At 36.3% G+C, this 15,650-nt stretch overlaps 2 protein-coding genes across 2 annotated transcripts; both read right to left on the bottom strand.

Annotated features, from left to right (window-relative positions):
* Window positions 1-385: 385 nt before the first annotated feature.
* On the bottom strand, window positions 386-847 carry LOC145130417 (uncharacterized). The gene has a single exon (XM_079065224.1). The coding sequence runs from the start codon at window positions 845-847 to the stop codon at window positions 386-388; it is 462 nt and encodes a 153-aa protein (XP_078921350.1).
* A 1,425-nt stretch (window positions 848-2,272) lies between these two features.
* LOC145128441 (RNI-like superfamily protein) lies at window positions 2,273-4,408 on the bottom strand. Its single transcript, XM_079063234.1, has 2 exons — window positions 3,605-4,408; window positions 2,273-3,524 (listed from the first exon to the last, which is right to left on the bottom strand). Exons 1-2 carry the CDS (start codon window positions 3,824-3,826, stop codon window positions 2,328-2,330), a joined length of 1,419 nt encoding a protein of 472 aa, XP_078919360.1. The 5' UTR covers window positions 3,827-4,408; the 3' UTR covers window positions 2,273-2,327.
* Between the last annotated feature and the right edge of the window lie 11,242 nt (window positions 4,409-15,650).

Here is a 15,650-nt window from a genome sequence, read left to right on the forward strand (position 1 = left end):
GTGCAATATTTAAATTTGATTTGGGTTAATTTTGATCGCAATTATATTATAGAGAAATCAAAACAACAGCCTGGGGTATTTTGCATATGATTTCAGTTGTTTAGGGGTTAGAAACCAAAATTGTTGTTACTGATTTTGTGGGGATTATATGTGATAAGTAGGGGCTGACCAATTGCTTTGTTTGAGACTTTATGTACATGTTCCTTTCTCTCCACTTATTCCAGAATTGTTCATGTTATCAATAAATCACCTTAACTTAAACCTTTTATCTACATGTAAATATTTCTTTATATGTTGTTGTTTGTTGTTCAATTAGGTTAGAGATATTACAATTTATGTAGTATTCATAGGAATCACAGCATGGTTTGCTATTTTTTTCAACAACTTAAGCAAGGAGCTGACAGATTCCCAGCAACCTCATTCTTTTTTTCGGACAATTACCCCAATTTGAAGCAAAATCAAGAACACCATGATTTGAGGAAAAGTTTGCGTGGTGGACATTACACCATTTTAAAACCCAGTTCCATATCGTTTGAGCATGCGAGCATTGAACCAACACATGGTCCGGTGATTCCTCCGCATCACCAAATTGATAACAGGTTGTAGAATTCACATTAACCCCTCTTGTCGCTAAGGCTTCTGTAGTTGGAATCCGACCTTGTTTTGCACGCCAAATAAAAGTATTTACTTTAATCGGGACCTCTTTCACCCATTCAAATTTTCCAATATCGACAGGAATGCAATTATCCAATTTTTTCCTCAAAGCGTTGACCTGATAGACACATGTGGTTGTGAGAGGACATCTCCAATCCGATCCCCCATTCGTTGATTGATTTTTAAGCACCATCCCAAGAGTAATTCCGCATTTTAACCTAGCAAATCCCGCATTAAATTAAAATTAAAACATTTATAGCAAATCCCGCATTTTCTTTCCTAATTCCTCAAATTTTAACCTAGCAAATCCCGCATTAAATTAAAATTAAAACATTTATAGCCAAGGGCAATAAAGAAGAACGAGCTTTGAGCTTTTTTTTTTAATTGTAGTATTTACCATGCATTATTTTTTGTAATAGTTTTCTTTCCTAATTCCTCAGATTTTAACGTAGCAAACCCCGCATTAAATGAAAACTAAAACCTTTATATCCAAGCGAAGGACAGAAAAACCAGGTTCGATTTTTTTTTAGTTGTAGTATTTACCATGCATTATTTTTTGTATTTTTTCTTATATTCATCAATATTTTTTTATTCTAATCCACAAGTATTAATGTTATTGACATTGTTCCATTTGAATTCAATATGATTTAGTCAAATTTAATAGAATTAATGAATTTTGGTTATAAGTAAAAAAAAAAACCTTATATTTAAGGCCTATATTCTGGTTTTTCGCATAGGGCCTCTAGAATCAATGGGCCGATCATGATAAGCTACATGTATTATCCGTAATCCAAATATCATAAACGTCTCAAGATATAAACATAATAATTATTGAAAAGAAAAAGAAAATTGATGTCGTATTGAAGCGTTTTGGAAATTTTTCCGAAAACATTTTTGAGAAGGCATCCATAATCTACATATAATTCATTATGCCATGGTTCGGCTTAAGAGCGGGTTCAGTTGGAAGAAGGTTGGCCGGCTTCACCAACACCCTCATCCCGATCATCTATTTCTCTCTCAATTTGTACTCTCTGCTCTCTAAGTTTTACCTAAGTGCATGGGTTGTAAGGGTTGAGAGAGATGAATTTTCATGTATTGCAGGTTATGTGAGATGGAAGTAAAAGGAAATGGAGAAAAATTGATATGATGTCTATGTAAAACATGAATTGTGAGGGTTGAAGGAAATGGTTTCTCTCCACCTGATAAGTCAGCCAAAATACACAATAATTATATAAAACAAATTAATAATTCAATAAATCGAAAAATTGAAAAACAAAATATCATTTTATATGGCTAAGGAGGAAAACAGCAACAAAACTCATGTTTAAGAGCTGATTTGCAACGAAATACAAAATTGGTCTAAAACCGCAAAGCTCGGTCCGAACATTTCTGTAGTTTACTCGAAAAAAACATTTCAAACAAAACTCGATGATTTTGACAAGATAGAAAAAGTTTCCACATGCTTATTTATCCCTAACAAGAAACTTCTTTGATGTTTTGTCACCTAAATGTACATGCCTTTTCACATCAAGTACATTAGATATCATGATTACTAATAAAGGTATAAACATAATAACCAAAGTACCAAACTAACTTTTTACAAACAATATAAAGAAAGTTAATAATATAACATTAATATATTATCTAAAGATGCTTGTACAAGTTATTATACATTACATGACCAAATTAAAGAAAATAACTACCATAAACACACTCCAAATCCCATCCAACTTATATCTTGAAAAACTAAAAGAAGTCTCGTTACCTAAATGAAAACTACCCAACTTGGAATCTGAATCACCAAAACTAACCTCAATTGACTTCACTTCTTCACAAGCCTTTACCCCAAAAGGGCGTAAACTTGTAGTAGGCAACAAATTAATCGGCAAACACAAGTTCGAATTGTTCCAAGCTCCAAATCGCCTACCCATTTTACCATAAAACCCTCGATCAAATTCAAGCTTTCCGCTTAGATTGTTTCCATATACATATAGTGAACTTAGATCATGTAATTTTGCCAACTTTGGTGTAAGATTTCCTGAAAGATAATTGTCATTAAGACCCAAAAATCTTAGCCTTTTCATCTTAGAAATGGACTCTGGAATGCCACCTGTTAATTTTGTGTTTGAAAGATCCAACACCATGAGCCTTTTGAGATTTTGCCACTTGATGCCCATGAGATCACCTCCTATAGGGTTTCTTGATAATATCAAGTCTTTTAAAGAACCCATTTCTTGAATTGACCTGGTCAACCCACCTGAAATCTTGTTGTTACTAAGATCCAAAAGGGTTAGATTCTTTAAACTGCTAACTTCATCTGGGATTTTGCCTTCTAATTGGTTTTGACTCAAGTCGAGTTTCAAGAGAGAAGTCAACCCACCAAAAGTCAACGGTATACTCCCGGATAATGAGTTTCTACTCAAGTCCAAGATTAATAACTCGCTTAAATAACCATAATTGTCTCCGATTTCGCCTCTGAACCCATTTTCAGATAACACCAATCTTTTCAAATGAGTCAAGTTACCGATGTTCGCCGGTAAACCACCGGAAAATCCGTTTCCGATTACCACTAAAGATTGAAGCTTGTGGAGTTTACTAAAAGCGGCTGGGATTGGTCCCGTGAGACCAGGGTTTGATCGGAACTCCAGTAACTCAAGGCTGCCGGAAAACTTAGTCCAGTTTTCTGAAGGAATGACGATCGGTGGTTCATGAAAGCAATCGAAGAATGCAAGCGACTTTAGGTGTGTGAGTTTAAACAAATCGGGTCTAAATTCAGGATTTGAAGCACAGGAAAGTGAGTTATCATGAATCGAACCAACATTTAAGTCTGTCACGTACCATAATTCATCATAAATATCGCAAGAAACACCCTGCAAATGTAAACAACGATTAATGTACGAAAGAAATTTGACTTAAAAGACTTGGTTTTTGAATCAGAAGTGTGGGGTACCTGAATAGGAGTCCATCCACATGGATCGGGATAAAGATCTGAGCCATTCCACCATGAACCCACAAAACCTTGAATAGCAGAGTACAAAGCTTCTTGCTCTGTTTTCGCCATGGGAGCTTCTCCTTCAACAACTTCATATTCGCCTTTCTCTCCATTGGCGTACATTCCAATGATGCTTACAGTAACAATCGTAGCAATGAATACTGTACTGATATAACCCATCGCCAGGTGTATGTTTAAGTTCACCCCCCGCCACTCAACGATCCAAACAAAACAGAACAAAAATTATCAAACTTTGAATAATGCAATTAGAACAATCTTGGAATTCGAAGATGCTAAATCCGTAATTCAAATCCAACAGAAGACGAATTAGTTTTCTTGGAAATTACAGCAATATTTTAGCCAAATTGAAGTAAAACTGGATGAAACTGAACCGAAAGTTGAAAAACAGAGCTCATGAACTGAAAGAAATCGAAATGAGGGTTTCTTGAAATTACATCAACTGAAAACCCCAGTAAGATTACACGAAGGAAGATGAGTAAATCAGGAAATGAAGAACATGTAAGGAAGGTTCAGATTTCAGAGTGTCGAACTCTGGTTTCCATAATATTGTACAGTGAAGCTATGAGTTGGAAGAGATAAACAGAAAATTTGTAGTGTTTCAGAGAAGCAGCAGCCAGCAGGATCGTACATGGCACAATATCTAACAGCTAAAAGCCTAACTATTCACACTTTTCTATGCCATTCTTCCATAAATGTTTAGATTATGGGATTCCTGCTTTACGATTGTAAAAACCAGTAAAGATAGATATATGTACAAGTTTTGTTGCATAGGGTACAAGTTAGGAAGGAAGTAATGTTTTTGATCGAGTAATTGTTATTCTGGGAAAAGAATAAACGCCGGATGCCATGTGTGAGTCTATTATTAAAGGTGCAGCCACCTTTTTAACTATTGAGATTGTAAGTTTGTTATTATGAATGATTTTATAGTTACGATTAATAAATACATACAATAAATGTTCTGTTTTGTCAAGTAAATATTGCATCTTGTTTTAAGTTTTTTTATATTCGAATTATCATGAGAACTTTAACTGAAATTAAAGAATTAATTGATCAAGAAATTGTATTGGACATTTGGAATAACAATTTTAGTTCATCATGTCCATCCAAATCTATATGTTTTGACATTTAAAGAGAATTGAGGAGACACTTTTGTTTCTTTTATGATATTTACGAATGTCTTGGCATTGTCCATTGCCTGGAGAAGAGACATTTGGCCTTAGCTCCCTCCCTTGTAAGGCTCTCACTTGTTTCGTTCAAGTGTGACTTATATCATATCGACGATTCGTTGTGTAGGTAAAGTGAAGAGAAAGATAGTTGTGATAGAGAGTTGAATCTAATATTTTGTGAACACGAATCATTTATTTATTAAATATTTTAATTTTCTAAGGTTACAAGAAGTTGTGTCAAGTTTGTTACAAGTGTTGATACATAGATGTCATATTGGATTTCTTACACTGCTTCAAAATTTTGTCATTTAGAGAGCGTAGATTGCCACTTTTGTCATGCTAATTTTTTTTTCTAAAATCAATTTATATAAAAAATAATCAATTTAAACAAATTATTTTTATAAAAACTAAAATTTCATTAAATTTGAAAGGAAATTACAACACTAAAAAAAACAACATAAAATTTAGACAAAATTGCAAAAATGATCCTTGTGGTTGGCAAAATTATATGATTTTGGTCCAAAAAGTTTTTTTTCGTGCACCAATGGTCCAAAATTGGATCTTTTTATTGTTTTTGGTCCCTATTAACTTAAAAAATATTATTTTACCCCTTAGATTTGTTTTTATATTTTATATGTTAATACTTTAATTAATTAAAAATAAAAAAAAATGACCCTCTCTCTCTCTCTCTCTCTCTCTCTCTCTCTCTCTCTCTCTCTCTCTCTCTCTCCTTTTGTTCTCAACAAAACAAACATACACACATACACTCAAGAACATACAACCCTTAGCTGCCACCATCACCACCGTCTGTCATCATCACCACCAGATGATACCATCGTACACCGCAATCCGCCGCCAACCACCACCATATGTCGCCCACCCATCCACCTTATCTCTCTCTCTCTCTCTCTCTCTCTCTCTCTCTCTCTTGTTCTCCCTCTTTCTGCCTGCCATAAAACTCCTATTTCCCTCATGCATCTCCCTCGTCGGAAAGACGTGCTCAGATTGAATCAATGGGTGCTCAAACCCAAATTGAATCACCCACCAGAAATCGTTGCCAGGTGGGCGACGTATTAAATGAACTGGGTCAACAGAGACGGCAACAAACGTTAAACCCAAATCGAATCACCTACCGGACATGGAGCCTTCAGTGGTGGGAGATCGGTTGTAGAAGAGGATAACATCTTTTGTCCTCTCTCCCCTGTCTCACCTGAAACAATCGCATTCATCACCTCCACAACCTTCATCACCATATGTTTCAGCCTCACGCACCACCATCGAGAAACACCTCCTCAAGCCTTCTATAAATGACATGTATGGGGTTATAGACGGGGTTGAGAGAATCTGAGCAGACCTGGGAGAGAGGTTGAGGGAGAAGTGACGAAGGAGGTTGGTGGCAGTGGTCTCGTAGATCGGTTCGATGAAGGTAGCGTGCGACGACGATTAGATCGGTTCTCTAGTTGTTGAGCCACCACCTCCTCCAGTCTCATAGATGGTGATCGGAGATGGAGCGGAGAGAAAGACGGTGGGATTTTTTGGGGCTTTCCATGGCAGATCCGACAAGTGGTGGTGGTGGTCTTCTAAAGATGGTAGTCCAACAGGTGGTGGTGTTCAGCAGGAAGCGGTGGTCCGACAGCAATGGAGAGAGAGAGAGAGAGAGAGAGAGAGAGATGTTAATCGGAGACTAAGAAGAGAGAAAGAGTATAGGTGGATTAGTAGGAACTAGGGTGGGGTGGGTTGGGTGTGATATTTCTTTTTTGTTTTTCTTTTAATTAAAATAGTAAGAAAATAAAAAAAAAAAAATAAAATAAATAATGAAGGGCATACTCATCATTTTAGGTAGGGTGTGGACCAAAATCACACAAAAATGCCAACCATAGGGACCAAAACCACACAAGGTATCCAGAATTGGACCACCGATGCATCACCAAACTTTTTTGGACCAAAACCACATAATTTTGCCAACCACAGGGACCATTTTTGAAAAACATAGAAATTAAAACTACGAAACCCAGAAAGACTAAACTGCAAATTTGGTCCCTGTGGTTATCTAAAAAATGTGGATAGAGTCCAAAAAGATTTCAATTTGCACCATCAGTCCAAAATCAAATCTTTGTTGTGGATAAGGTCCAGGTTAAACATGAAAAGACTGTTTTACCCTTTTTATTTCTTTTTTGCTTTTGTTTCTTTGTAATAAATACTAAAAAAATGTTTTAATTAAGTAGAAATAAAAACTGACCCCACCTCTCTCTCTCTCTCTCTCTCTCTCTCTCTTCTCTCTCTCTCTCTCTCTTTCATACTCACACACATACAACTCGTCTTCTCCAAACGACCCCTTGTGAACAAAAACCAGAATCAAAGCCATAGAAACCCTACTTCTTCTTCTTCTTCTTTTTCAAGTAGGTTTACAAACCCAAATCTTGAAACCCATTTAACCCAAGAAAAAAATGCTTTAAATACATCCCGTAAAGAGATTCCAGAGAAAGAGAAGTCACCCACTTGGTGCTCGATGATCAAAACACAACCATCACCTACTTTGACTCTGTCAACAACACATTTCTCTTCCAAATCAAGATGGGGTTTTCCTGCACCAAGGTTCTTCATCAGGTTCATCAACTCAGGGAAACCCTTTAATTTCAAAATTGATCCAGAGAAACCCATTGATTTAAGAATCAAAACACTTCTTAAATGAACGATTTTTTGAAACGATTTTGACTTGGCCTCTGGCCAGTACGCACCTGAATCAAAAGACTCTTTGTCTTCTTTCTCACCTATATCAATGATTTGGAGGTGCTTGACAACTTCGATTTTAATTTTTCTAGGTGTTGCGTTTTCTTGGTTTTTGGGTCTTGAAAGCTTTGATGAACATACAATCAAAGATTAGATTTAGTTCAAAGTTGGGATTAATTCTTTTAAGTTTTATGTTATTTATTTGAACTTTTATTAGCTGGTTGGATTAAAGGGTGTAACAACTTAACAGGTTCAAGGTTGGGTTTTTTAGTTTAGTTCAAAGCACTATTTCACAGTTTCGATTTGCAAGTGTCTGTGTTTATCATTGTGTGTGTGTATGTTGAAGAAGATGAACACAAAAAACGGATTCGGTGTCGGTGGTCAGAGAATACGAAAGCGACCCAGATTTATTCCATCTTCATTGTGTGTTGATGTTCATCCTCAACCTCTATCTTTGTCAATATCCAGAATTCATCTTCGATTTTTTCCTCGGAAGATTTTGATTTTTTCTAGCTTAGATTAGGATTAGATCACTATTTGGTTTAGATTTTTGAGTTCAATATTGATTTAGTAATTATGTTTGGAGTTAGAATCTGTTCTTTTTTCTTTTTCTTTTCTTCATGGTTTGGAGTTTGCTCATGGCATCGTATAGAAGAGAGAGAGAGAGAGAGAGAGAGAGAGAGAGAGAGAGAGAGAGAGAGAGAGAGAGAGAGGGAGAGGGAGAGGAGAGAGAGAGGTGGGGTTAATTTTTATTTCTACTTAATTAAAACATTTTTAATTATTTAAATAAATAGAAACAAAAGCAAAAAAAGAAATAAAAAGGGTAAACCAGTCTTTTCATGTTTAACAGGGACCTTATCCACAAAAAGATTTGATTTTGGACTAATGGTGCAAGTTGAAATCTTTTTGGACTCTATCCACATTTTTTGATAACCACAGGGACCAAATTTGCATTTTAGTCACCCAGAAATTATAATATGAAATATAGATAGACTTAAATATTAATTTTTTTTTGCAATTTTCTCTTTTGCCTTTAACGTCAATTCTCTTTCGCGTCCGGTAAGGTTGCTACTATTTCTTGTTAAGGTCGTCATGTCACGAGATTTTTCCTTCTCTTTTGCGACACTTAAGTATTGCTCCAAAGTAGTTTTCAAGTTGTCCAACTTGCTTGTTATGTGCTCGAAGTCACTCGAACTAGTTGTGTCCCCTTTGCCTTTTCGCTTAACTTGGTCTCTTCACATGGGACGACTAGCTCTTGAAACTTTAATAGACTCATCGTCTTTGAGGTCAATCTCAACATGTGCATTCGACGATTGGCTATGAGTGGTTTTAGATGTTTTGACTCTTTTAGAAGAACCACCTATGAACGATTCTGAAGTTTGGACATCTTGTCACTTTTTCGATATCTTCACAACATTCAAACATGAAGAAATTTGGAAGAATTCCCCTTGTCACTCTGTTAAAGTGTTAACACCTTTTGAAAGATTATTTCATCGTTTGCATCACTTTGTCATTGTTGTTTCACGCTCGAATATATCGCATTAAACTCCATGATAACTTCGCATTGAACGTCTCGTAACTTTTTGGAAAAGTAGGCGCGTCTTCGTTTTTCCCGACCTTTGGGTCTTCCAAAACATCTACCCAACATCGTTTCTTCCTCTGGTGTCCACTGCTTAGAAGGTGCCTTTCCTTTTTTTTCTTAGGTTTCGGTTGATGTTGAATCTCTTCCGGTTCGGAATCCGTTTCGGGTATCACTTCGGGTTGTGAGTGAGTTTTGAATTGGGTTTAGGTTTGGTTTTGGGATTGGAATTGGAATTGTGAGTCTGGAAGGTGGTCAAAGTGGTCAAATGGGTTAAACCTATTTTCCATTTAGGATTTGTTAGAAATTCGGGGTAATAAAAGGCTTGGAAATTCTGAGAATCTTGTGTACACTTTCAGTTAAAGTATTTAGGTGGTACTCCCAACCTTTAATCGGATAAGACTCAGAAGAGTTTCAAGAACGGAGAATATGAAGTATGATTTTCGTGATGTTGTACCAGGAAAATGATGACCAAAATGATTAAGTACTTCATTCGTCTGAAAACTGTCAAGACAATTTTCTTTGTCCAAAAACTACTCCAACTGTCAAAACTGTCACAAAATCGGATCATTAATAAAGGTGACCCCAGCCAGGGGCTCTGCCCTTTGGACCCCGCTCCCAGGGGCGCTGCCCCCGGACCCCCGTTCGTTTAGGGGCTTTGCCCCTAAATGCCAGTCTACTTTGAATCTTGAATGAACTTAAACAAGTGTGCACTCCTCACCTTCCTTACTTGTTTAATATTCATCAAGATTGATTTTTGGTCAACAAGTCAATCCATTACACTTAAATACACATTGATAATACAAAATCACCAACAGGATTGCACTTGAGATTAAAATTGAAATTGGGGTTGAGATTGAGATTGAGACTGGAATTGTGGTTGAGTTAGGATAGGATATGGGTAGTATGCAACTAGGATAATGTAAATTCGAAGGTGAATAAATAGTGCGATGACTTTGATTTTGGTTGAAGGTAGGTGATGAAGGTGAGATTGGGATTGTGTTTTGCGCATTTTTCTTGGTAGTTTTTGGAGTTTTTTGGGTTGGAAGAGGAAACCATTTATTTTACAAATATGATGAATGTTTGAGTGAAAAATAAAAGATTGTAGTGTGGTATAAAATAAGGTAGTGAATGATATTTATATTGATTGAAAAGTAGGTAAAAAATTATTTAAAAAAAACGGTATAAAATTTAAAAAACGGTAATAATTTTTGAATTTTGAAATTATTTCTCTCTCTCTCTCTCTCTCTCTCTCTCACACACACACACACACACACATCGGCATTTACTCACTGAGTTTGGCCTCTGAACTCGGTATGCCAAGTTCGTGGCGCGGTGTTCACCGAGGACATATCCGCAGTTATCGAGCTCAACCGAGCTCACTCCGCTCAGCCTAAGGTACTATTTATATGTCATGTGTTATAAGAACAAGAAAACGATTAGAGGAGACAATTAAGGATGACATGGGACTCAATGTTTGCTTATTTTGCTTAATTTACAGTTTGATCTGTTTAACATTCTCACGTATCAGTTGAATTACATTTCATTAGGTTAAAGTTACACTTTTATGAATTTAATTGGCACTTTCGTTGTTATGAATTAAATGAAATATTTCTAGAACTTTATCATTATTTCCAAATCAACCATATGAGTGGTGTCACAATGGTTTCAGAGTTCAAATTTAAGTAAACTAGTTACTAAAGAATTATATGTAACATTTCTTTCCAGGGGTTATTTCAAAATATAGTTAAGTAAAGAAAACCTTTTAGATTTAAGAGTTTAATTTGAAATTTGTTGTGGAAAATACGGTTTCAATATCTTAAAAAACACATAAGTAAACTTTTAAATAACGAAGTTGTTAACAATAAAATATTACAATTTGGTTCAAGATCACCATACATTTCTTGGTCTTTTAAAAATTCAAGTTAATCTCTAACTCAAGTTAGGGTTTTCAATCTGAGCACATATTAAAATAAGTAAGAGAATTGATTTGCCTAGTGAGTCACCCAATTTTGATTCATTAAGAGTAGAGAGGATGACGATCCATCATATTCGAATCAACCCCAAAAACAAACATATAAATAATTCTCAAACATATAGAACCCATGGGTTCAATAATCCTTGGATTGACATCGACAATAATATTTCCAAAAAGGACACATACGTCCATAATTTATAAGAAAGGGTAATCCAAGGTTATATCATGTAATGAGATGTAATGTATGCAACTAACACAAACCCATGACAATCTCAATAGTCAATATATTTGATGGCCCAACTGAACAACACTATGATGGTAGTTCTTTCCTTAAGCTAGGGAGTCACCACCCCTAGCCCAAATGACTAAATCGAACACTACGATGGTAATCCGTTCCTAGGGCTAGGGAGCTGTTGTGACATGCTCTACAGGGGATTGGATACTTGGATACTGGTTGATGGATCAGTCGTGGAAGTTTTTCTGAGAACACAACACGGAAGAACCGTTAAAGGACGATCGAGTGTTCTCCCGGGACGTCGCTCCGACAATCAAGTTAGTTTTCTTAGAGAGAGAGAGAGAGAGAGAGAGAGAGAGAGAGAGAGAGTTTAGGGTAAAATTTGTGAGGAAGAAGATGGATCCCCCCTTGATCCGGAAGAGATCCTTTTTTATACCTGTTACTAACGGATCATGGGGACCTTGTCCAGTGGGTGTGAAACGTGGCCTCCTCTTACTGGGAGAAATATGCCACACTAACTAACTGCCAGGTGACCTCAGTTCTGGGCGTCATTAAGATCTTTGTCACGACCTGATTGGTTGTGAGTGAATGAGAAGATCACAAGGAATATTCTTTCCACGTGAAGGAAAGCGAACCGTCATCCTGGTGCTGGATTACTTGGGCCAAGACCGGGCCTCGGCCAAGGCCCTAGCTTGATAACGTCCCGTTTATGCTTTACGTTAAGGTTAATGTGGTCGTGTACGGTAACGTTAACAAGAGCCACCACCATAGCCGACAAAAAGGGTAGCTAACATCGATTGTGCACTTGAAGATTATCTAGTAATCTACTCAGAATAACTCATCATGCAAAAAGGATCCTAAGGACTTGGCCACTCAAGTCACCCATCCTGTATACACAATTAGGATGCCAAAAACACTTTCAAACTAAATATTAGATTTTGCTATCAAATCACTTTCAAAATCTTGTTCATGAATTCAAATAAGTACTGATCGTATAAGTGATGAAATTCAAGAACCCAATTTAGCGACGAGTACTTGTGACGGAAAATTGACGGAATAATGGGGCGTCGGAAATCTGTCGATGAGTACCCACGGATTTCAATAAAATTTTATTTATTTGCAAACGTATCGGTATTCTTTCGGAACTTTAAACTATAAAAATGCATTGCCAAGGTTCGTACTCGGGCTAACGGTGTGGGGTGGGGGAACAACTTTTCACTCGGCCAAAGTGTTTTCTGTACGTATTTCATTGGTGATTTTACGACAATTTGTTGAAAATCCATCACTAAAGAAGTCGGAAATTCGTCACAACATTTACCCCACATGCCAAAATACGTCAAACATGTTTCCGTCGAAAACACCCTTTACCGACGAAATACGACGGATCATGCGGTCGGAAATACCCCACTTTTCTACTTTCTAGTATATAAACTTAACCAATATATCGGTACATATTATTTTAATTCTTTTTCTGAAACTCCTGTTTACTATAGTAAAATTTTGTTTTCTTCTAAATATGTATTTTCTAACTTACTATAAAGAAACGTCAATTATTAGTACAAAAGAAATGTATTGTTAGAAGTCGTATGTGAGAGCACGAATAGCAAAAGGAATATAAGGATTTGGGAGTTTCGACTGTGCTTTTGCAAAAGTAGTTTTCTATGAGGGCCATGGTCTGTGTGTGGATCCATGTGTTATGGAGGGGAGATGCTCAATGAGTTTCCATATTTATTTTATATATTAAAATCATATCCTTTTCTATTTTTTATGGTAATTATATGATCTCTCTGTGAAAAAAAATATCGCATAACGTCTTGTGAAGTATTTTATGGACCTTTTTTGGGTTAGTAATTAGAGTCTAGTGGTTACAGAACAAATTACAGAATAAAATCTTATAAGTAAGGTTCTGAAATAACACTCGAACATGCTTCCTTAACTATGATGTTTTTACACGCTACTCTTGGGTTGACGGGACTACAATTTATCTTTATTTTTCAGTTATACGTGCTTGCATGAAATTACATGCAAAACAATAGAGGGAAGTGTACGCTTTTGGGCTGATGGATAACTAGTAGCATACTGAAGTCGATAAGATTGAAACGATGGTTCTAAAGATTTCGGACAGTGTGAACTGCTGCGGTTTTCGATGGATGTCAATACCAATTTCATGGTATACATAGTCCCCCACCGGCACACTCCAAACACGGTTTCGTTCAACTTTAGGGATGATACAAAATTATCATATAATTATGAAGAATGATCTTTTACTTATTACAACTTTATCGGATTTAGTACACAAATCGAAATATTACATGTTACATCAGTTTTGTTTTGGACTATCGTAAAACCCTTAAGATGTAACATAACATTCCAAAGTATGATTTTTCGGATATTTAGTATTATTCGTACGTTTCAGATGGACATATTTTTTACTACATACATTTTGGATGACGTACATTTCGGACAAAAATATTTTTCATTTGGAGATTAGGGTTTTAACAGTTTCAAAGCACCTCCAATGCACACTTATTTTGTTCAGTGAATTCATATAACTAGTTTTTATAATCTATTTTTAATTTTTGTATCGGTGATTCCTGAGAGTGAATCAATGGAGTTATGTGGTATATACACTACAAGAATATCGACCTTTAGCGACGATACTATTACCGGCGACAGGGGCTTTTAGCGGCAACAAATGCTAGAGTCGCCGCTAAAAGTCCATGTCGCCGGTAATAGTGTCGCCGCTAAAGGCTTATCACCCGAATCCGCACTTTCCCCCTCTGTTAGATCTCAGTCGTTCGATCAAGTATCTAATCCAACGGTTGGGGTCCCTTATCAGCCCAAACCTAATACCGGCGACATTTGTGTCGCCGCTAAAAGTCTAAAAAGTCGCTGCTAATAGTTACCTAAAAAATGACGCGGTACCCTTCCCTCCAGATTGTCGCCGCTATTGACTTGTGTCGCAGGTAAATCCCTAACTGTCGCCGCTAAAAGAGTCGCCGCTAAAGGCTCTCGCAGATAAAAAAAAACGCACGCAGATTGCTCATTTCTTCCCATTTTCATTCTGTTTGCTGCTGCTATATGTTAGCCTCTTCCAAGTTCCCCCGATTTTGTGTTCAATTAGTTGATTCCAACAACATATCTCCCCACATTGTGTGAGATTAGGGATCAAGGGTGGTTAGGGCTTCTTGGGACCGATTTCTAGCTCCATCTATTGAAGAAAGGTAAGTTGAATTCCTTGTATCTCTTTGTATTTGTATGTTAATTTCGATTTCTAGCTGCATTTGATGATTAAATTGCAAGAAATTGTTCAATTTCAGTGTTTTTGGTGGTGTTGTCTTTGGGTTTACGGGTGAGGTATTTTCGGGTGAAGATGATATTAACTATATATTATGGGTTTGGAGGGTTTGGACTTGAAGTATGATATTAACTATATATTATGGGTTGGTTAATTTGATGACTTTGAAGTTAAGGTTGCCCACAAATTAGTTGTATTTGTCTTTCGATTATCTTGAAAAGAAGGGTGTTATGCTGAAAATGGATGACATTGACGTCAAATATTTTGTAAAGTGGTGTTACTAGCTAGTTTGCCTCTAAATACAGCAACGTCATTTGTTGACAATCAAGTTTTCGAAAGTGGGATTAACCGAGTAGTTACATATCTATAATATACTTACATTAGGCCTAGAGTTTTTTCTTTTTTCCATTTTAAGTAAAAACTTAAAATTTTAAAATAAATATAAATGGACAATAAGATTGGTAAAATCAAAATAAATAATAATTATATGAAGTTTGAATGATATTTATGATGAGATAAATAGATTATAATAAACAATTGAATTTTTTAAGAAATTATAGAGCGATGGACTAAAGTTGTCATATTCTCAAACTTGCAAGGGTTAGTCCTTGTTATGGTTAAGGAAGTATGAGTTTTGGGGCTCAAGTGATAGTCTTAAGACTCTCACTAAAGGTATGATGGTGATCAAAGTATAAAGGAAGGAACTTGTGACAACCCGAAATTTCTATCTTGTACAGCCCTTCAATTCAATCATAGTCAGACTCGTTTCTGCCATCTTTTAGCATTGTTTAGAGTCTGTTTGAGTGTTCTAAGTCTTGTACATTCAAGGATAGGGTATAGGAATGAGTTACTAAAGTTCATCGTGTTACATTCGGGCCAAACACTCCTTCATGAGGAGTGTACGGCCGTACACATGGGTGTACGGCCGTACACCCAAAGTGGTCGTGAACTCATGTCCATTTATGAGTTATGCCCTCATTTCTAGTCATTTGTTACA

This window comes from Lactuca virosa, chromosome 8, assembly GCF_052849685.1.
Source record: "Lactuca virosa cultivar CGN04683 chromosome 8, Lactuca_virosa_CGN04683_v6, whole genome shotgun sequence".
Lineage (NCBI taxonomy): Eukaryota > Viridiplantae > Streptophyta > Magnoliopsida > Asterales > Asteraceae > Lactuca > Lactuca virosa.

Excerpts from the sequence above, each read along its gene's own strand:
- LOC145130417 (XM_079065224.1), bottom strand. The coding sequence starts at position 847 with ATGGTGCTTAAAAATCAATCAACGAATGGGGGATCGGATTGGAGATGT.
- LOC145128441 (XM_079063234.1), bottom strand. The coding sequence starts at position 3,826 with ATGGGTTATATCAGTACAGTATTCATTGCTACGATTGTTACTGTAAGC. Across the intron at positions 3,525-3,604 it reads GTGGATGGACTCCTATTCAG|GGTGTTTCTTGCGATATTTA; the intron begins GTACCCCACACT and ends TTACATTTGCAG.